At 45.2% G+C, this 22,352-nt stretch overlaps 1 protein-coding gene across 1 annotated transcript in view; it reads right to left on the minus strand.

Moving 5' to 3' along the window:
* The window catches only part of LOC144771975 (suppressor of tumorigenicity 14 protein homolog), a 385,346-nt gene that overhangs the window by 114,727 nt on the left and 248,267 nt on the right, over positions 1 to 22,352 (minus strand). Inside the window, 1 exon segment of the mRNA XM_078656195.1 lies at positions 21,695 to 21,807. Coding sequence (XP_078512321.1) covers positions 21,695 to 21,807 — 113 coding nt within the window.

A 22,352-nucleotide genomic window follows, 5' to 3' on the forward strand; every position in this document is an offset into this window, starting at 1 on the left:
CTTGTGAACCACATGACCTATATTGTGCTAACCACTTGATATGCGAGGACAACTAAGGCAGCTTAAAATTATCACATAGCTTCTTCGAGTGGTGCACGATCAGACAGAATATAAGTTCGGTTTGGCGCGAGTAAAGAGAAGAACGTTGGAATCAATCAACACACAAGCCTGACCTCAAATACCAACAGTCATTACCGGAGAGAAGAATGCTTTAACGGCTTGACACGCGATCCCCCAACGTTAGCAAAAGTTGATTTTCACAAAGAACAAGAATGTAAATTCCCATGGGGAAATATGCCGCGGTGAATACTTAAGTTCAATAGAGAAGGTGCGAAACAGAAAACCACACGTCTCAATAACCTAATGAAAATCGCTATAGCAATAGGCAGAATACTCAAATAAGAAGGATTAAAAAAAATTGAAAAACAAGAACTGCAAATAATAAAACCAGTCTAAAGGCCCGGAGGAGAACCCCATAAATAGGACGGGGCTTGAAACGCGTCGGCGTATAGTACTGTTCAGTTGAATCAATCAATAAATATGATTCAATGCAGGGAGCAAGTAAAAACGTCAAAATATACCCAGTAGTCAACAACCTTAAATTAGCTACACAAAATCAGTACTGCATAGGTAATATTGGTTGTTGGATTATAGACTGACTGGATTCAATCTCAATGCTTTTCACCATTTATGTTTTATGCATTATCGTTGATGTTTGTTGTGCATATTGAATGTATTTCAATTTCATTTAAGTGGCAAGTTCACAATGTTTGTTGAATATTTGCAGTTCACTGTGAAGATGGTATGTCGTCTTATGGTCAGACATGCTTTATAAATTAAATGAGTTAACTGAAAAAATCACAAATGATAACCTAATAAATGCTTTAGAACATTCGAATAAGTGAATGATCTTAGCCTGGGTAATTCATTCCAGCACCGATAATCTGATGGTTGGGTCCTTTCTTAGTTGATAAAATGTTTCGGCCTTACCCAACCACCCTAGGGACAACCCCCTTGTGTCTTCTACTTTTAGAAATTGGGCATTTTCTTGCTTTGCCATCCTGTGCCTCTGCTTGCCTATGGATTCCACATAGGGTTTAGATTGACAGTTGGGCTGTTTGTGCATTCACTCTAGAGAGTCACACAAAGGGAGCTGAGGTGTGCCCTGCATATCCTTATAGCCAATCCCCAGGCTGATGGGCCTTCCTGAGCTAGACTGGTAGGAGGAGTTGTCACTGACACCTGAATAGGACTGCCCCTGTTCTCTCACAAAGCTGTCTCCACCCACTGTGGTCTGTCTGGAGCCAGGACAGGGCAAGGCAAGATCTGTGGACTACAAAGACTACCCTTTGAAGTATACCTACATAGTTAAAGATCCGAGAGGTACCGGGATTCGAACTGATGGGCTTCACAGTTAAACAGCAGGAGTTGACGCTTTGTTCAGGGGTCTTGTGTTATCGCCCCCCGGGACCGGCTCACTCCATCTCGCTCCTGATTGATTTGATCTATGAACTCTCTAGCTCCCACTCCAAGTTTTTGATTCTTGGTGATTTTATTCTCTGGGCAGGCGGCTCACTGGACAACGCATTTCTCTCCCTTAGTCAAGCTTGCCTGGACATTAAGCTGGAACAGCTGGTGAACGCTACTACGCATCGGCAGGGTCATATCCTGGACTTAGTATTTGCGGACCCACAATGGGTAGTAATGGAGGATATTAAGTGCCAGTTCTGGACAGACCATTTTCTGATTTTGTTTTCTCTCTGCCCAGAGGATTATACTTTGCGTGAGGCAGGACTACCCCAAGCTAAATTAGAGAGACCTTGGTCCCGTATCCTTAAAATCTCCCCACTACCAAACATCTTAGGCAGGGACTTTAAGCTTGGCGATAACGCCGAAGAGAGTTACAGTCTCTTCTGCCAGTCCATTTCCAGTTCGCTGGACCAGCTGGCACCCCTCCGGAAGTCACGAGGGAGGGTGAACCGAGCTAGTCCCTGGTATACGAGTGAACTACGCCAGCTTAAACTCGACTGCAAACGGGCAGAAAGGGCGTGGAGGAAACAGTACTTAGACTCGGAGAAAACTGTGTTCCGGACTGCCATACAAAAATATAAAGCTCAGATCAAGCTGGCAAAAGCAACCTTCCTGGAAGCCACCTTGAATCAGGCCCCAAATAAGGCACAGGCCCTCTTTAAAATCGTTAGGGACCTTGCTCACCCTACGTGTGTGGCTAGCTCTGTTCCCTCGTCGCAAGTTCTCTGTGATTCACTTGCTGACGCCTTTGAGGAGAAAATCTGCAGAATCCTGGAGGGCCTGCAGGACCCAGGTACTGCTTCCCCTGGGTTGGGAGCTCCGGAAGCGATGGCCGGTCGACCCCCGCAGAGGGCTACTTACCTCTGTCTGGGAGCCCCGGCCGTGTCCTCCAGTCGACCCCAGCCAGAGAACTGGGCCCTCAGCTTGGGAGTTCCGGTGACTGAGGCCAGCCGACCCCAGCTGAGTGGCTCCTCCCTTCCTGTTTCGGACCAGGCCCTCAGTCTGGGAGCTCCGGTGATTGAGGCCAGTCGACCCCAGCTGAGTGGCTCTTCCCTTTTTGTATCGGACCAGGTCCTCAGTCTGGGAGCTCCGGCGACTGAAGCCAGTCGACCCCAGTTGAGCTGCTCCTCCCTTCCTGGTTCGGACCAAGCCCTCAGTCTGGGAGCTCCGGTCATTGAGACCAGTCGACCCCAGCTGAGTGGCTCCCTCCTTCTTGTATCGGACCAGGTCCTCAGTCTGGGAGCTCCGGCGATTGAAGCCAGTCGACCCCAGCTGAGCTGTTCCTCCCTTCCTGTCTCGGACCTATCCCTCAGTCTGGGAGCTCCGGCGACTGAAGCCAGTCGACCCCAGCTGAGTTGCTCTCCCTTTCCTTCACCGGACCCGGCTCTCAGTTTGGGAGCTCCAGCGATTGTGGCCAGTCGACCCCAGCTGAGGTGTTTTCCCCTTCCTTCCCTGGAGGAGTTTGGCAGCCTAGCCCTCACGATCTCGTCTGGCTCGCCTCTCGATCCTCTCCCCCCAAAATTCTGGAGGTTGTTTCAGGAGGAACTGTTTCAGCCTTTGCACTCCATTTGCTGCCAGTCGTTCGAAGCAGGATTTGTACCGGCTTGTTGGAAGAAGGCAGTGGTATCTCCGCTTTTAAAAAAACCCACACTTGACCCTGCTTGTCTCTCCAATTACCGGCCGATCTCTCTGCTTCCTTTTCCAGTTAAAATCATGGAAAAATTGGTCACCCGCACTCTGTCCGACTTCTTAGAGGGGAATGCCTGGTTGGATGAGACGCAATTCGGCTTCCGCCCGGCTCATGGGACGGAATCCGCGTTAGTGACCGTGCTAGACAATCTGCGGGCGCGAGTCGACAGTGGTCGAGCAGCCTTTTTGGTGCTGCTCGACATGTCGGCCGCGTTCGACACGGTCAGCCATCCTACCTTAATATCAAGGCTAGAAGAGTGCGGGGTTAAAGACAAGGCCAGGGATTGGCTAATTTCCTACCTGGACGATCGTCAGCAACGGGTCTCGCTCCCTCCCTTTAGTTCAGAGGAGCGGAGGGTGGGACAAGGAGTACCTCAGGGCTCAGCCATCAGCCCGATACTCTTTAATGTCTACCTCCGCCCCCTAGTCCAGCTTATTAAATCCTTTGGGATCTCCGCATTTAATTATGCGGATGATACCCAGCTGGTCTTCTCACTCGAGGGACAGGATGCAGTCCCGCTGGAGACTTTCCACCGGTGCATGCAGGCTACAGCGGAATGGCTCCGCTTGAACTCGTTACAGTTCAACGGAACTAAGACGGAGGTCCTGTATTGCTCTAGTGATCGAGTCCCTAGGGATCTCCCTAACGACTTCTGGCCTCAGTCATTTTCAGACACTGTGTAAGCCGCACCATCTGCGCGCAACTTGGGCGTCATTTTTGGGCCCAACTTGCAGTTGGATCTGCACGTAAACAAAACCACTTCAACGTGCATGATGCTTATACGCATGCTGCGCAAGGTCTTACCTCTCCTCCCTGAACAAGCTAGACCTGAAGTAGTGCGGAGCACCATTCTAAGTCGTCTTGACTATTGCAACGCACTGCTTCTGGAAGCCCCGGTAACACTTCTGGGCAAGCTCCAAAGGGTTCAAAATCTTGCAGCCAAACTTGCTTTATCCCGCCCCTACTATAGCTCCTCGACATTAGCGCTACAGGTACTCCATTGGCTCCCGGTCCATCTACGTGTTCGCTATAAAGCGGCATGTATTGTGTTTAGAGCCATTCATGGTCTGGGCCCGATCCCTCTGCAAAGAATGTTTGCCTGGTACCTTCCATCTAGAGCCCTTCGGTCCTCATCATCCAGGCTACTAGTAGTCCCGCGGTTCCAGAGAGTGAGGATGGGCGGCCGCTCCTTTAGAGTGGCGGCGTCCAAACTCTGGAACTCCTTGCCACTACCCTGAAGGAGTCTTGAGGATCTTTCAGCCTTCAGGAAGGCGTTGAAAACTTATCTCTTCCCCAGGACAGGCTAGCTGCTGAATCCGCTGGTTCATGGCTCAAAGCGCCAGGATGCCCTTGGTGGTGACAGGTCGCGCTATACAAATATACTACAATACAATACAATACAAAGGCAGAAAGGGATATAATTATTGGACCTGTAAGCCTATGTTTTTAGAACACTTCTGGAGCAACAAGAGATTTTGCCACGAAGAATAGCAGGAAAAGCTGTAGGAGGAGAACTGTCACTCTGCTTGTTGGTGTGTTGTGCTGGCCTGCTGCTTGCTGCTTCTGTCTTGGGCAGAGGAGGCACTGGACTGTACTTTCTTATCCTGCTTGTCAAGGGACTCCATGGGCTTGTGAGTGCTTATCTCCTGTTAGAAGTCTCAGGGTCATAAAAGACTTCATCAGCAGCTCTCCTGAACTCCTCTGCTGGAAGTTCTGACCTGCCACATGTAGCCAACTTTATTTCTGGGCCATTGGAGGTGGTTTTGCTGCTCCAAAACTGAAACTCCTTGCATCACCCTTTAGCGCCTTTTTTCCTACCTCACGTGTGCTGTGCAGTTGAAAACCCAACGCTTTGCAGCAGTGCGGCCGAAAAATCGATGAAGCACCTGTTAGTGGCTGGAAGAACCACCGCAGCCCAGGTCCAGAACACTGTGTCTCCAACGTCCGAGACTCCCGCTCCGACACTGGTGCAGGAATCAACGCATCCCCTGTCACAGATGGAAGATTTGTGGCAGCACCTGTTTTACCACCGCCACATCGACCCCAGAACGTCCTGATTTTCCAGGCATCGCCCCTGGGCGCCCAGTTTCCAGTGCCTCATCCTGCAGTAAGGAGCTGCTTTCAGAATAAAACAAAGCGGTTCTCCTCGGACGTAGGAATCAACGCAACACTTCTCCTGCGTCCAGCAAAAGCGTCGCCTCCATTCCCCTGGGAATCAAGAATCGATGCATTTCTTGTGTTTTGTGATTCTTCCCTTCTTTGTGTCTGTTTTACCTCTTGGATTTTGACACATCAAAGGTACTTTGTGCTAAAATCAACACAACCATAGAGTTCCATTGACTGAATTGCATAAACTTTTAAAAAGTGATATCTTTGCTTATGTATGTTGGATTTTTGTCCTTTTGGTCTTGGCTGGCTTAGATGAAGATTGCATATTTTTCTAAATTGATGGGGTGTCCATTTGCAGTGTTTTCACTGGGTTACTATGTGTTTTATGTACAAATGCTAAACACATAGCCTCTGAGATAGGCCTGACTGCTTGTGCCAAGCTACCAATGGGATGAGCAGGGGTTATCTTAAGTGTTTAACTCTCTTCCCCTGACTAGAAGGAAGGTTCCCTACTTGGACAGGGTGCATACAACTGACAACTAGAGACCCCATTTATATCAGCGGGATGTCAGGATTATAGTTGTTTAGATGTTCCTGTGGAGGGAGCTAGAGGAGGATATGTGATGGTATATGGGAGAAGTGTTGCTCTAGATAGACCCAACCCTTTTTTCCATGTTTAGGTTTAAATCTAGGGCTGACTGGAGTTGGATATATGATTGCGTGTTATGGAAGCTTAGGCCTCCTTCTGCTGCACCCTGTACAATGTTGCATTTGAAACTGTGGGGCAGTGTCCCCTCCAAAGAAAGCATAGGAGTTTTCTTTGAATTTTCTCTACTATGGGTTATAGGAATCGCAGGGTCAGAGTCTAAGTGGGGAAGTTCATTTTTATTGATCTTAATCTCCCTAGTCAGGATATTTCAAGTTTGCCCCAGCAGCAGTGGTGGGAAATTACTCTAATAGAGGTTGGCCATTGTGTTTGGTAGGTTGATGCCAAGGTAGTTTATGGACTCATGAGCCCAGTTAAAGCCATGACTACTACGGTATGCCTGGATGTCTTTATCAGTATTTGCTATCCCTATCCCACTGAATTTTGTGTAATTGATCAGGAAGCCAGACACTTTCCTAAAGTGCACCAATTCCTCCTTTAGAGCTGTGAATTTTTACACTTGGTAAGGAACACTGTGGGCATAGACTGCCAGCTTGAACTCTAGCGCTCCCACCCTAACTTCCCTAATGTTTGTGTTGCTTTGTTCCATAGTAAGTGAGAAGATTCCTGGTGACAGAGAACAACTTTGCCTGGTACCCCTCATGATGGACATCCTATTGGATAATTTTCCATTGATTTTGTGTGTAAGCAGTGCTTCATGGTTCAACAGAATATATTGCTTTAGTCAGTGCCCTGGAGGGGTATTGTGTAGCACTTTAGTGATAAAAAGCCAATTCACTGTTTCGAAGTTCTTCTCTGCATCAAAACAGAGAAAAGGACCATCAAAGTTCAGGATTATTTGGCACATTACATTAGATTCAATGCCAATGGGATGTTATCTCTAGTGGGGTGGCCATTGACGAATCCATCTTGTGGAGACATCAGATCTGCCCAGCGCATGTGCAATTGCGATATCAACAGTGATGCAAATATCTTTACGTCGGTGTTAAGCAGAGCAAATGGAAGAGAAGCTAAGTAGTGTGTAGGGTCTTTGTCACGTTTCAACAACAGCATTAGTTGGTATTCCAACCTTGTGCTTGCGATTGTTCCTTGGTTTAAGATACAATTAAATACTATGGTTAATGGTTCTGCTAGGTTATGAATGAAGGCCTTGTAGAAAGACACCAGGAAGCCGTCGGAGCCCGGTGCGTTTCTGCCGGTAGGTTGCATATAGCTGCCCTGACCTAGTCAAACAAACTTGCTTCATCTAAAGGAGTGCAGTCGACCCTAACAATGCAGTCTGAAAGTCTGCCAATTAAGCCTCTAGTGCTTCCAGTGAAAGGTGCTCTTCCATATAAAGAGCATGATAATAACCAGAAAAGCCATTTAAATTACCCTTAGTGTTGGAATGCACGTTTTTCATTTTATGAATTAGATTTATTTTGTGGGCCAGTTTATACACTAAAAACCTATCTACCTTGTCTCCTTTCTTGTAGTAGGTTTGGTTAATATGTAACAATTTTTTTGCCAGATAATGCATTAGATATTGTTCTAGTTCCCGCAGTACATTTCTTAAAGCTCTATAGGTGTGGATGGAATTATCCTGCTCATGTTGTGTTTCTCGTCTATGCAATTCATCTTTGGATGCCAGGCCAACCTCTCAAATACTGCTGTGTGAGATATTAGTTTCCCCCAATTGCTGCTTTTGTGGAGTTCCATAGTATATCATATTGTACTTTGCCATTATTATTCTCCAAAAAGTAGTTGGCTAAAGTTTATTTTATGCATTCTTTTCAGCCAGGTCCTCAGTGCAATTTCATTTATAAGTCTTGACCTACACACTAGTCCATAAGGGGGTCACTGTGTCTAAGTGGAGCCACATTGACACATGATCCGATAGTCGCCCAAGTGTAATTCTCTCCACACATCTTTGATGTTAAGATTCACCATATCATGTATGAGAGAGGGAGGTTCTTTGGGGCAGGTGGGTAGCATAGGGCATTCTATCCAAATCATGGTTGAATATAGAGTTAATGATGTGTCTATTATTGAGTGTGCTAACTTAAGCATAGAGCTGTTCCTTTACCTCAATTGTGGCATAATCAAATATATAGTCACAAGAAAGCCACCCTACCTGACCTGCATGCCAATCCACCTGCCTTCTCTGTCCAAGTGCTTGTATCTAGCTTGCAGGGCAGACCCTTTCTGATAAGTATCGCTGTGCCTTTTTTTGGGTGGTGTTTGTGGCATACAAATGTGATTGGAACAAACAAAAGCGCCACCTGGGGACCTCTTTAGAAACCAGATGGGTTTTTTGTAGGAGGGCCACATCGACCTCTTTCATTTCAAGTAATGGCTGCAGAGCCCTCCATATAACAGTAAAGTTAATGGCCCGTACATTCAATGTGAGTATTGTGATAATAGTAATATGAGCATGAGGTGTATGCTCCAAAGAAGCAAGTTGGTTAAGAGAAATTCTATAGGGTTTCGGACCCTGCTCCATCAGCCGCTCTTGAGCCCAGTGTGCCCCTTGTATACATATGAAGTAGCCATTGGATGTGGATGCAGTGCAGACTGTGCAGTGTGAGTGTAAGTCCTAGATAACAAATAATGTGGACAAAGCAAAATAAAAAAATAACTGTTAACTCAAAATCCTTTGTATCTGTATTGTGTATCATACAGTCTTCATTAAGCTTCCTCCCTAACCTGCCTAACCTAACCTCCCTAACCTCGAAGGACCATCTAAGTTGGCTCCAAACGTTTACAGACAAGCCCCTGCCCTGCTAATCATAGCTGCTATGTTAATCACTGTAGTAGAAATTAGGGAACAATATGGCAATATGTATTTGCAGTCTATACTGATCTTATAGCAGCGGTCAAGAGGATCCAGCTATTAGCGAGGCCCGTGATAGCTCCTCCCAAAATGTGGTGGTGCGTGCTAGGGTAAAGGGTGAGACGTCCTGAAACAGTGCTAACATGGAGTCTCTGAAGGTAAAATCCAATTGTGCTGGAATGCTGAACACATTCTATGTATGCGACCAAGTCTTATGGTGCCCGGGGGCGGGCTCTGCAATAACTGTTGGAACAAGGTCTGGATGTATTTCTCTAGGGCTTTAGAGGGGGTGTCTTTCGGGATTCTTCTGAGTTGTATGGTATTTTCCCTGGCACAAATGTCCAAACCATCCAACTAGTCAGCCAGCACTTTGTGGCAGGATTCCAGTGAGGCAAATCATCATGAGAGAGCCTCCTGGGCATGATTCGTTGTTGCTATATCGTTCACCACATGGTCTTTTGTATTTTTGACTATCTGGATAGAAGGATCTCATCCCAAGATTGATTTAGTAATGCCCTGCCGCCACGCCGCCATATCTTTACGAAATTCTAAGAGAGCGGCTGGATATCCGCCTTCACTGCTGGTGCCTGGAGCTGGTGTTCCAAAGGTCCCCAGAGTCCACAAAGGGTTCATTATCTAATATATATTATTTTTATGGTTCAAATCTTTTTATTGTTATTAACATTTCAGTGCAAAATGACACATGAATACAGCGGCTATAAGACCCGTCATCAGGGGAGCACACAGTAATAAGAAAAATAAAATCAATCAGAACAAATACCCAAATCCTCCTCCCCCCTCCCTCCCCCCTGTCTCACTCCGGAATAATGTGTTTATGTATATTATTTTGAAATGTAAAAGTATAGTATTTCCATTATTATCTTTAAGTTTAGTGTGGGTTTAGTAAATGGTACCCCCTCTAACACCCCACTGTCCAACACTTTCCCCAATCTGATTACATTTGAATTGAGTATAGTATGAAGCATAAACCCCTCAAAGGTATTTATAAATATTAGCAAATAAAATAATTTTTTAAACCCTGATTTATATGAGATAGAGTTTTTTTAAAATCTTTTATTTTTCACCCATTTTCGCCAGTTTGTTTGATTTTGTAGTTTTTTTTCTCATAATTTTAGGCAGTTCCTGGAGTTTCTTGGCTGCACGTTTCCTATTGCTAGTCATCAGGTCAGGTAACACTATTTTAAACTTATTTCAGAAGAATTCAGTGGTGGGGCCGGTGTTTTGTCTTAGTTAGGCTAGTATTTATAGTTGATGCTGTTTTAGTGTATTTTTATTCAGTGTCTGTCTGGTTTATGTGTTGAAGATTGATTTTAACACGTTTTGTTTTACTGTGATTTGGATTTGTCCTAGGGTTGTAAGTGTGTTTGAGTGGGTTTAAATGGGTTTTTCTTTACAGGGTTTTATTTTTGGATGTCTGACTTTATGTTCAACCTGGATATATTATATATATATATATATATATTTTAATTGTATTTTTTAACCAAAATAATTTTTTTTACTTCCGTCTTCATTTTTGTTTTTTTCCTGGAGTTTTAATGATTTATTTTTCAAAATGTTTGGGTTTCCTTGGCTATTGGACTCGGGTTAAATATTCTATATTTCTCTGGTTTATTTTTCCATTTTATGGACTTTTTTCATCAATATTTTTTGAAACTGCATTTATTCTATCGTCGGTCACTGAACGGGACTTCAGCTATGAAATTGTGTTATCTTATTTAATATATAATATTAGAAGGGCAAAGTTAATTTTTATAATCATATGTTAATTTTATTGTCTATTTATATGCTTTTTTCCGAAATTTGCATATTTTTATAAGCGATAGAAAATGCGTTTTTAGGTAAAATAATGTTGTTGTTTTCAATTGTATTTTGCTAGATTTATAAATGCATAACATAATAAATTTAAATTTCCATCTGAATTTTGTCCGTTTTTTTATTTTATTCAGATTGGTATTTTATATTTGCTTCAATATTATTTAGAAATAAATATTCATGAAGTATTGTGGTTTGCTTTTTAAGCAGGTTAAATGATGTTGTAAAGTGGTGTGGTTTTAATAGTAGGGTTCTTGCTATCAAGTTTAGTTATGGAATGCCAGGTTAGTGACGATTATAGCTTGGAATGATAGAAGTTCATTCATTTGTGTAGTTTGGTTGGAGACGTTTGGTTTGAGTGGAGTCAAAGATTGTTCCATTTTTAGCTCTTGGTAGCTTTGTTCTTTTTTAAGTATTTCTAGCACTTAGTGTAACATAGGGTGACTTTTCCAAGTGCTTCTTGGGAGAAATTGTGCTGCCATTCTACAGCATTATTTGGCTTTGTTTCTTGAAACATGGTGCTGTCATAGACGTTGCACCATGGAATGTGATACTTGGGTCTGTGGCCTGATTGGTGCAGCTGGTTACCGCAAGGATCTTAGAGAAGATAGTTTAGTTTCATGCTGTTAATAATAGGGGAATCCAAGTAGCATGTCATAATGTTTACTGACTTCTGTTTCGGGGACATATGCTAAAGCTATTAGCTTTTTTATTTTGTGTGCAAATTGTAGGTTGGATTGCATATTGTTTGCTTAGGGTACATTTTGTGATATGCTCTGGTTAATATACCAGGCATCCCATAACCCAGATCTTCAGAACATAAACTGTGTTACTCTCAAGACAATTATTCTCAAAAGGCCCAGATACAAAATAAGCTACAAATAACAAGAAGGTTTGTATTATGCAAGCAATTTGCCCATGCATATTTTTTTCCATGCTGTTATCGGTATTCTGTAATATTTACTTGCGAGCGTTAGTGTTGCGCTGACACTAGATGCTCTGGTTTCTCATGAGTTGGTGGTGAATCTGAATGTGCTCTTTACTTGCCACTTTGACACTGGAGTGGTAATTGACACTCGCAATGGAGAGTTACGCCTAATTAGTACACAACCATAGATAAAACAATAGCATGTAAATGGGTGAAAAAAGGCAGTCTTGAAATAGTTTCCAGTTTAGTGAAAATGTCACTGGTCAATATTCAAAGCAAAGCAAAAGTCCCCATTTTTATGCTAAGCCTTTATGGGTATTTTTGAAGTTGTGTTTTGAGATAGTTGTGACAAAAAACTAACAAAATCGGTTCTGCTCCCTGCACACAGGATGATAGGATTATTAGATTGCCATTGGATAATTTAAATTTCCAGAGAAAGTGAGAATGATTTAGATCTTGGCAGACAGTTTACTCCGTCACAATGGTGATGGATATCCCGTCTGATGAAATATAAATCCAATAGGATATAATTGGATTTATATTTCAGTGGACAGGATATCAGTCACCGTTGTGACGGGGTAACCCGTCCGCCAAGATCTACATCGGGCCAGAAGTAACCAAATCAACCATACTCCCCAAGGATGACATTGATCACACTGAGGTGCAGTGAGATTGTAAAGAGAAAAGTATTTTATATAAAACTGGACTTACTGCCCAAGTTTCTTGAAAGCAACACATTTCTTTGCCAGCAACAAAAACACACTAATTGTGATACCTTAGATTGGCCAGCAGTCCAGTCTTATTCAGAGGTAGTGCCTACAGCTTAAAATGTTCATTATTAAACACCCTGGTGTGGAATTTTCTATATTTCAATTCACCAGGTGTTTAGGGAGGCCACTAGCGGGAGAAAATGGAAGGTTTGTATGCAATGTGGATAAAACAGTTAAGAGTTTTCTGGGAGGGGTATACCGTTTTGTCAGTACAGGACAATATTTTGACTTGAAGTATAATTTTAGAATACATTGTTGAAGATCTGAAAGTATAACAAGTAGGGGTCAAAAGAGAACCAAATAATACATCACTGCTTTTATGGTGTAGAGACAAAGAAGGGGATTCCAACGATGGTACTACTCCACGGAGGACACTTTCATACATCTGAAAAGGGGGGGCCATCGGCCCCCCCGCACGCATGGCGGCGCGGCGACCGTCGCCCCCACTGTCTCCTTTGTCGCCATTCGGCGGTGGGGGCGTGCCCTGGGGGGCGCGGCCCACCGCCGATTGGCTGGCGGCCTCCTTGACCCGGATCCTGGGAAGTGGGTCCGGGTCAGGGGGGGCGGGCTAGAGGAGGGGCCACCTGGCCCCTCGGGAATAAAGAGATAGGGAGCGCCCAGGAGACCCCCTTGTCCCTGGACGCTCCCTCGCCGAAACGGTGTGCCCCGCGCTCGGGGCTTCTTTGTTTTGTAAATTTCTCTTTTGTTCCCCCTGCAGGTTTGCGAGATCGTACATTCAAACAACGGGTGCTTGCAGTGCGGAGAATACCGGAGAAGCTAGATCCTGGGAGAACGGACAACAGGGAGCAGCGATCGGCGAGGTGGACATTGTGGCAGATGGTTTTTGCCCCTTATGGAACAGGCGTCGCGCCCTGGAGCAGAAGCGGCGTCTTTGGGGGAGCCATGCTCGAAGATACAGGAGCATGTGATAAGTTAAGTACCATGCGTAGAGTGGTTTGCTGATAGCTGCTGTTGGCGAGGCCCCCAAGCCTTAAAGTTAAAATGGCGTCCAAAAAACAAATGTAGTAAGCAGTGTTCTCCCCCTAAGGTTTAGCGTTCTGGGTACGCATCTGGGGGCAGTAGTTAGTTGTTGCAGTCGCTAGTACCCTGGGTCGCTGGTCCCCCAGACCTCATTTCTGTACTACTGTCGTACCTGCGGAAACCGTCTATTGCACCACATTGACGTGTTTCCAGGGGCCCCCAGAGTGGATCGATATTTCAGAGTGATCGGCACCCTCGATCCTATGCACCGTCAGCGTGCTTGTTCATGGCGCCCCTCCTCCACTTTGCAAACTGTGTTGCCAGGCCTGCCTCCGGTGGAATCAAGATAATCTCCACTTTCCCTTGCTCGATTCACCCAGTTTCATGATCGGGTCACTCCCTACAGGATCCGACACAGCCGTAGATAATTAGAGCGGCATCACCGGATCAAGGCACGGATTGTAACTGTGGCTTCACGTGGGGCCATTAGCACCGCCAACTTTCACGTGGTCTGTGATAACACAAGGGTCCGAGCATTTGTGGGTTTTTGTTTGGAATAGGCTCAGCCCTTAATGAAGTCGGAATGTCGCTGGTGAAGTAGAGTCGGTTATATTGTCAGAAAAGAAAGGCCTATTACAGCAACTTTCAAAGTCCGTGCACAGTTTTGAAATGTATTTGAAAGCTGCAAGGAATGTCCCCAGTCCGATGAGCGTTTTCAAGAACACCAATCACTGCGGTTGGAAAAAACGCCAGCACCACAAGAAGTTGGACCCATGTCCACAGACGCTTTCAAGCTTCCTTGGCTGTTAAGAACATCATTTAGCAATCTAGCATTGTAGTTTTGAATTTAAGGTTTTGCATTTCGTAGCGCAGCATATAAGTACTTATAAACGGAAACAGGCAGACAAAAATGTTTCCTTGTTATGTTCTACTTACACAGGTTTGGCACGTTTTGCATCGGAATTATAACCGCAGTAGAGCGGGTGTCACACGGTGTTTACATTCGCGGATATGAGGTATTAACATAGACAGTCAGTGACCTTGGGTCACTTGAACATCGTGAATACATGCTTTGCGAACACTTCTATGTCCTCCTGCCACCGTCCAACAATGGTAGGCAGTGGTTTCAAAATTGCTATGTGTGACATTTTCATAATGTCAGTGTAATTATGAGTGACATTCAAGGATTAGGAGTGATACTTTCACGTGCGCAAAATCAAGCTATGGAGATGAGGGAAGATATAAATATCATATATCATATCAATATAAAAAGCCATCCGGCTAGACTTAAGAGCAGTGGGGAAGGGAGAGAAGCTAGAAGAGGGAACTGGAACGGAACTAAAGAACACATGTGTATATAGAAAGGCCTTTGTGAATGTGTATATAGAAATGCGTCTATGTAGTGTATTCCCCCCCCTTTTTGTATCGTACTGTACTCCAACATTTATATACCAGGTACTAGCCTAGCCCTATGTGGCCACTAAAGTTGCTTTAAAATACATAATTTTAGATGCCCCGCACCAATAGGCGGTGAAAGTAGGGGTACTGCAGCTCCCCCACAAACGAATCTTGCTAGAGTTCAGAAGGGAACAAGCAGTAAAGAGATGCCTTTTATATGGTTTGTTTATCAGTGTAAATTCGCTGTGCATTCAAAGACGGAGGGCTAATATCAGACTGTCTTCTGACAAATTGCTGCTTATTGGAAGCCTGAGTGGCTCGCATTTAATTCTAGTACGGCAAAGTGAGAGGATTGATCTAGCTAACAATCCTGATGGGGTTCAGGAAAGGGCTGGAAAGGCGGTAGCAGGTCAGTGTTTTCTGACACACAGCATTTCAATATCAGGTAATGAACTATGCATTATGCTATTGACAGCGTAGGCAATACCGAGAAAAGGGTCTGATTCATTAAACATTTATGCAGCAGCCTTCATGTTAAAGCAGAGAATTGTGAAATTCAGACGTCTACTCAAGGTCAAAAAACTCCCAATTTAAATGCGCAGGAAGAGAAGAAACACGCACTGCGAGAGATTGAAGCACATATAAATGCCCTTCGTTTAAGATAAAGCTGTTAAACAGCGTGAAGTAATTGTAAACACACACCAGGATGTCCCAGATCACAGAACATTGTTATGTCCTTGGTAGTAAATTGGGGCAGGGTTTGTTGTTACCTAATTGGGCGACATTTTTGAAGGTGAAGGTGATGTGTTCTGTTAATTTTGTGTTGCAGTGTTGGTACTTCATTATGGCAATAAATACTGCACTGGGGTTATAGCTGTTGGGTGGGATTCAGTTTTGCCTATTCCGGGATGCTGTGCCCTGTAGCATTTTTAAGTCTCTTGTTATATTACTTGGGGTATATTATTGTGTTATATTGTTTACGTTAACGATATTAGGGGGCATGCTGCTGCCTTTCCTGGCCGAAATTAGACTTGTACCTTAAAAGTTCCTTTCACCAGTAACCATTTCAACACAAATGGGGTAGAATAGCATTTTTTCCAGCTTTTGAGCATTTAAGAATTCAGTCGCCCCAAAACTGTGGCACTTACTCTATCTTTAACTAACACTGGCAGTGTTCACGGTATTCATGGTGACCCGTTGAAACACAAAGTCACCGAGCCCCATCAACTGGATCGCATCCACGTGCGGGGTGGGGAACGATCAACAAGGAGCTTGGGCGTTTTAAAATGCTTAGGTTGTACTTGGGTTGAATTCACAAGGCAGACGCAACTCCCTGATGGGATGGGTCCCCACCATGGGTTGTGAGTTACATTATTTCTCTTACGCAAGGAACAGCCATTGACATAGGTCAAACAATGTTGACGCTCTAGAAAGACTGTCATTGGTATCTGTAGGTGATAGTAGAACAATAATGGAACCATTCACGAATAGGGTATACCACCTTTCCTTGGGGTCATCCTGGGGAGTAACGACACCTAGGGGTAGGGCTTGACGAGACTGAGAGCCATTTTTCAAGGTCCCATTTTCCTATGGAAACCGAGGCAGGAAGCCAAAACAATGGACTTATTACATTGTGGAGGTAATGACCATTAGGTTAAAGTCAACATCATTAGGAAGCTATCCTAGGGTTGGCGGTACCGCGTGCAGCCTCAGGCTAAGTCTTGAAGGAATATAGACCAGCTTGTTTACCAGTCTTTAATTTCATGAATGATTGAATGCAGAAAGAACAGGGGTATAACATCAAATATATGTAATTGTTCTAAACACTCCCCTTTAGTTCCTGTCCGAGGTTAAGAGCAAGGAATTACAGTCAGTAAACTGATTTGAAACACAAGTAAATTGGCACAATATACGTGGAGCCTATGATGAGATTGGAGGCAAACAAGTACAGTATGAAAACTTATATAGCACACAGTAATTTAGCATCATATACGTGGAGCTCTGGGGAATGTGGAGCAGCGTGTTTTACCAGTCTATAATCTCATGAATGAGCAAATGAAAAAGAACAGGGGTATAACAAATATATGTATTTGTTCCACACACATCCCTTGAGTTCCTTTCCGAGGCTAAAAGCATACAGTCATTTAGCACCATATACGTGGAGCTCTGGGGGTGTACCAAAGCCATATATTTATAATGTGGTGGGGGTAACAACGAATGGCATAGAGATGGGGCCTGAAGCCTGTAGAAGGAATAGTTGCGGCATCACATAGCTCTGGGGGGGCATGTGATCATGTCCGGTTGGCTAGGGTGATATTTCCCGGAAGCCAAAGTGGCGAGCCAAAAAGGCCCTTGGGCCAGCTTATGGCCTGGCGGAGTGAGGGCGGTGCTAATTGTTTTAGCTAAAGACTGCGATGCCGCACTGGTAAGTAGACTGTCTTGTGTCACACATAGATCCTATGCAAAATAGGTGGAAAGCTAGGAACAGAAGGTGATGTCCTGGTTTACGGCAGAACGGTTGAGGAGCCAGAAATGTGCCGTGGCAATGCCACTGGGGGCACTGGACTGCACACGGGATAGGGTGACACTGCCGCAGGACACTGTACGGCACACGGGATATTACTCCTAATAGAGGTCGTTCTACAGGGCACTCTCTGTAGCACTAATTAAATCACAATACATGGAGCACAAACTGGGGCTATGCTTAACATTTACTGTCAACGTGTTAATGAGTAGTCATCTGGCGCTAATCTTATCTGAAACTTAGCAACTAAGGGTAATGTAAGACTAGTACGTGGACAGCAGTTATCGCCAGAAACACTAATGGTGTGTGTTTATCTTTCCATTTTTATGTATGGCCGGGTCCATGGTGGATACCGTGAGTGCTCCACATCACAACAGCTGCAACAGGCGGACAGCCCAGAGGATGCTTACGTCAGCCACGGCTGGGTTCATGGCGGATATCGGAGGGGTTGCTCCACACCGCAACATCAGCAGCGGGTGGACGACAAAGGGGAAGCATTCATCGAGAAAGAGGACACCAAGGGCCCAAGTATTGCTGGCAGGTGTAAGTGCTACCCATTTCCCTATGGTGGAAGCGGGAATTGTCCCACAGGTTTTTTCTTGGTCTCTTTTTCCTGGTTATTGCATTTTCCCAAACCTGTGACGCAGGGGAGGAGCGCATCACCGGAAGGGGAGGAGCTACAACGAGCCAGCACAGACAACAGGCTGGACGCGGGGCAGGGAAGATTTGGTTTGGGGGTCTGTGCCTCGGTCACTTCAGGAACTTCTTTCAGGGACTCTTAGCGCAGCAGCCCGACCCCCCGTCAGTGGTGATACTTCACCTAGGGGGGAATGACTTGGCCAAACTTGGGACCCGAATACTCAGTGATAAGCTCATCTCCACTGCGGGTGGGTCGGAAAGGTGGGTTTTTTGTTTCAACCAATTTAGGGATTACTTCCAAGGGCTGTTAGCGCGCTGGCACGTTCCCCCGTCAGTGGTGATACTTCACCTGGGGGGAGAATGATGTGGCTAAACTGGGAAGAGGCATTCTGAGTGAGGGGATTATCTCAACTGCAGGTTGGAGGGCCAGGATCAGCCCAGGTTGCACGGTAGTATGGTCGCAACTCATACCTCTACTGTCAGTGGCGGGCGGGGGATTCGGTCAGGGCGTTGAATCACTCGGTAAAGAGGATCAACACGCAATTGGATAAGCTGTTTCGAGCCCCCCCCACTGTTGCAGACGATACCTCGTGGGCGTGTCGGGGGTGGACTGTATTACTTGGGGGATGGAGTGCACTGGAATGGAGCGGGTAACGTCGTAACGTCTTGGGGTCTGACAATATCTGGGCCTGGTTTGAGGGATTGCCCAGACGGAGGGAGGGAAGGTCCTGGGGTCTGGTAATGTTAGGGCCTGGTTGGAAGGTTTTCCCTAAAGTAAGAATTTGCTAGGGTAGGTCAAGGCAGGGGGAGGCCAGATCGTCGGTTAACAATGCTGGCCTGTGGCGGTAAGGTCATTATCGGTGAGCACATATTTGAGGTCTGAGGGGGCGGGCATCATCCTATGGAGGTTCCCGCCCAGGGGGAGGGGCCTGCGGGCCACTCCCACAACTCCAGGGGCAAGGTAATGGATGCTGCAAAGCAAAGGAGCGCGGGTAGGAGTAGTTCACGCTTTCCTTAGGCTGGTAGCCACCCCGCGCGCGTGGACTCATGACGCCACCGGCGCAGAGTAAGGGCCCTCCTTTAGTGGGTAAATGGAGTTCAGGGCGTAGACCGGGCAATTCCCGGGGTAACACTGCGCATGCGCACATCCAGAGAAGAGGCGCAGCTTGTAGGACCTGACACCGGTAGTGACCCTGCCATATGGCCAGAAATGTACAAAAATTCTAGATGAGGATGTTTAGTCTAAGTTAGGAAACAACATGTATTAGAGTTTTGTTAAAGTCAGGCTCTCAAACTTGTTGCTAAGAATTATGTACCTAAATGTCCTGCTGAATTTTTGTATAAATTGTTGATTATGCAATTAAAAACCTTTTTTAATTTCATACTTTAATAAATACGGCCGGGCGACTAGCGCCCGCCTTCCAAAAAGTAAAGACGTCTCGTGTCCACGTTCCTGGGTATTGGGTGCCGGATTGGGGGGAGGCGGCAGCTAGTCGCTGACCATGTGAAAAGGGGGGGCCCTCGGCCCCCCCGCACGCATGGCGGCGCGGCGACCGTCGCCCCCACTGTCTCCTTTGTCGCCATTCGGCGGTGGGGGCGTGCCCTGGGGGGCGCGGCCCACCGCCGATTGGCTGGTGGCCTCCTTGACCCGGATCCTGGGAAGTGGGTCCGGGTCAGGGGGGCGGGCTAGAGGAGGGGCCACCTGGCCCCTCGGGAATAAAGAGATAGGGAGCGCCCAGGAGACCCCCTTGTCCCTGGACGCTCCCTCGCCGAAACGGTGTGCCCCGCGCTCGGGGCTTCTTTGTTTTCCCACCCACCATCCCTTGGAACAAAAAGTTTTGTAGCAGTTCTTATGTCTGGTTGAATGGTAAGTTCTGAAGGTACGGTCCAAGGGTCTCACAGGGTAATAGAGATGGAACTGTTGGTGTATTTTGTTGATGCTTTTGTCTAGGAATTTTTTCCCCCTTTTAGCAAGTCATGTGTGAAGTGAATTGTATTTGATGCTAAGTGTCTTTAGGCCTTTTTTCCCTTTGTAGCTATACGTTGATACTGTTTTATTAGCCAGTGTAGCTGTCCTTTAGAATTTTTTCCCATAGGTCGTCGTATTTATTAGGTATGGGGCATGCGGTAAGGTCATTATCGGTGAGCACATATTTGAGGTCTGAGGGGGCGGGCATCAGCCTATGGAGGTTCCCGCCCAGGGGGAGGGGCCTGCGGGCCACTCCCACAACTCCAGGGGCAAGGTAATGGATGCTGCAAAGCAAAGGAGCGCGGGTAGGAGTAGTTCACGCTTTCCTTAGGCTGGTAGCCACCCCGCGCGCGTGGACTCATGACGCCACCGGCGCAGAGTAAGGGCCCTCCTTTAGTGGGTAAATGGAGTTCAGGGCGTAGACCGGGCAATTCCCGGGGTAACACTGCGCATGCGCACATCCAGAGGGGAGGCGCAGCTTGTAGGACCTGACACCGGTAGTGACCCTGCCATATGGCCAGAAATGTACAAAAATTCTAGATGAGGATGTTTAGTCTAAGTTAGGAAACAACATGTATTAGAGTTTTGTTAAAGTCAGGCTCTCAAACTTGTTGCTAAGAATTATGTACCTAAATGTCCTGCTGAATTTTTGTATAAATTGTTGATTATGCAATTAAAAACCTTTTTTAATTTCATACTTTAATAAATACGGCCGGGCGACTAGCGCCCGCCTTCCAAAAAGTAAAGACGTCTCGTGTCCACGTTCCTGGGTATTGGGTGCCGGATTGGGGGGGAGGCGGCAGCTAGTCGCTGACCATGTTGTAGAGGCTTCCAGCCTTTTGCCTAGACTTGACAGTAAACTCTTTCGGATTTTTGTTCTTTGGGTAATGTGGTTTATAGGATCTGTTCTGAGATTTATTCAAGATAGTCCAGACTGTATAAAACTGGGACTTCATATGCGTATTGTCCAGCAAAACAGAGAAAAGATATACTGACTACATGAAACAGCAGCATTTGCATAAATTCAACATACATGCTCAATTGCTCGGTTTATCATTGCACGTTTTGTTTGTACTTACACATTTATTTTCTCACACATGCTATTATGCGATTCTGGTGTAATATTAGGCTGGTTGAAGTCTCCTGTCAAAGGCAGCAAGTTTGTTCACCAGAGAGAGAATTCCATAGAAAGTTTGTACACGCCGACAAACTTTGGAGTTTGTGCATATTAACAAACTCCTTCTTTGACATGTAACATCCTAAAAGTGGGCAGAGTTTTACTCCAGTCAAGTGAAAGGGTAAACCTGTTTCCACCCTGGGAAGATGGTGAAAATATTTTCCTCGTTGAAAGAACAAATTAGAAACATGTACAAGTGCATTTGCACATGAGCTGAAATTTCCCCATGAACATTTATAATTGGGTATATCTTTTCATATGTAAATGGAATATACAAAAGAATTGAAGCAGTACATTAGGGACAATTACCACAGTGGCATCTTCCCAGAAGTACTCCTGGAAACCTTTGTTGAAATTCCCTATCTTTGTAATCAAATAACAGATAAATGAATTCTATGATAAAAAAAGGCAACTGTTATCAGTGAGGCAGAGTCTTATAAGTACAAAAGTATATAGTTAATGATTAGCATGATACACATAATAATATTTAAAGTGTTTCCACATAAAAGGCCTGTGCATGCAAATAGAGTCCCTTCATGGAAAGTACATTAAAAGGTTTTACTTTATGGAACACTTTCTTTTACCCATGGAGGTCTGCAATATTCCATACTTTGTTTGTACTTTTTGATTTGATGCATGGAAAGGATTCGTAGGTTTTTGGACTTACCGAATGCCTTCAATTTCTAACCAGTCTTTATCACAGTGACGGGATCCCGGCGACTTTTCTTGAATTTGTATTACAAGGATATGTAGTGACAACTTATAACCGGGCCTTGGAGCCTACAATTGAAATGGATTTGAATATTGTAAAAATGGTATATGTACAATGTATGTTTTACTTGCAATTCACACCAAAAAGTGTAATAATTCAACTGATTTACTTTGAGAAAATGTAACTTTTCTAAATTTTACAACTTTGATTACGTTTCCAATATGCCTACTTTGGAGACCGCACAATTGTTAGGCACCAAGAACATCTCTAATATACTCTCATTAACACAGGATTTTCTCACAGATAGAAGATGTAGTGGACATGTACATGAAGTTCTCATTAAAGAGTAGTGAGCATTAGACATGAAATAGGAAAATATATAGTTTAAACTTAGCATTAGCCTAGCTCCCTCTGGGTACAGAAGATCTCAATAGGAGCCCGCAGGTCCTGTCATATTGTCCATGCTACTTTTGGATAGATGGAACTTCGCTGATCATTGGATGGCCAATTTACAGGAATGTCACGCAGTGCAGCACAGCAGAGCAAGTCACCTTGCTGCACTGCGTGACAGGGAATGGGCAGGAATATGGAGTATTCAATGCAATACGGCACA

Source organism: Lissotriton helveticus, chromosome 8 (assembly GCF_964261635.1).
Source record: "Lissotriton helveticus chromosome 8, aLisHel1.1, whole genome shotgun sequence".
Classification (NCBI taxonomy): domain Eukaryota; kingdom Metazoa; phylum Chordata; class Amphibia; order Caudata; family Salamandridae; genus Lissotriton; species Lissotriton helveticus.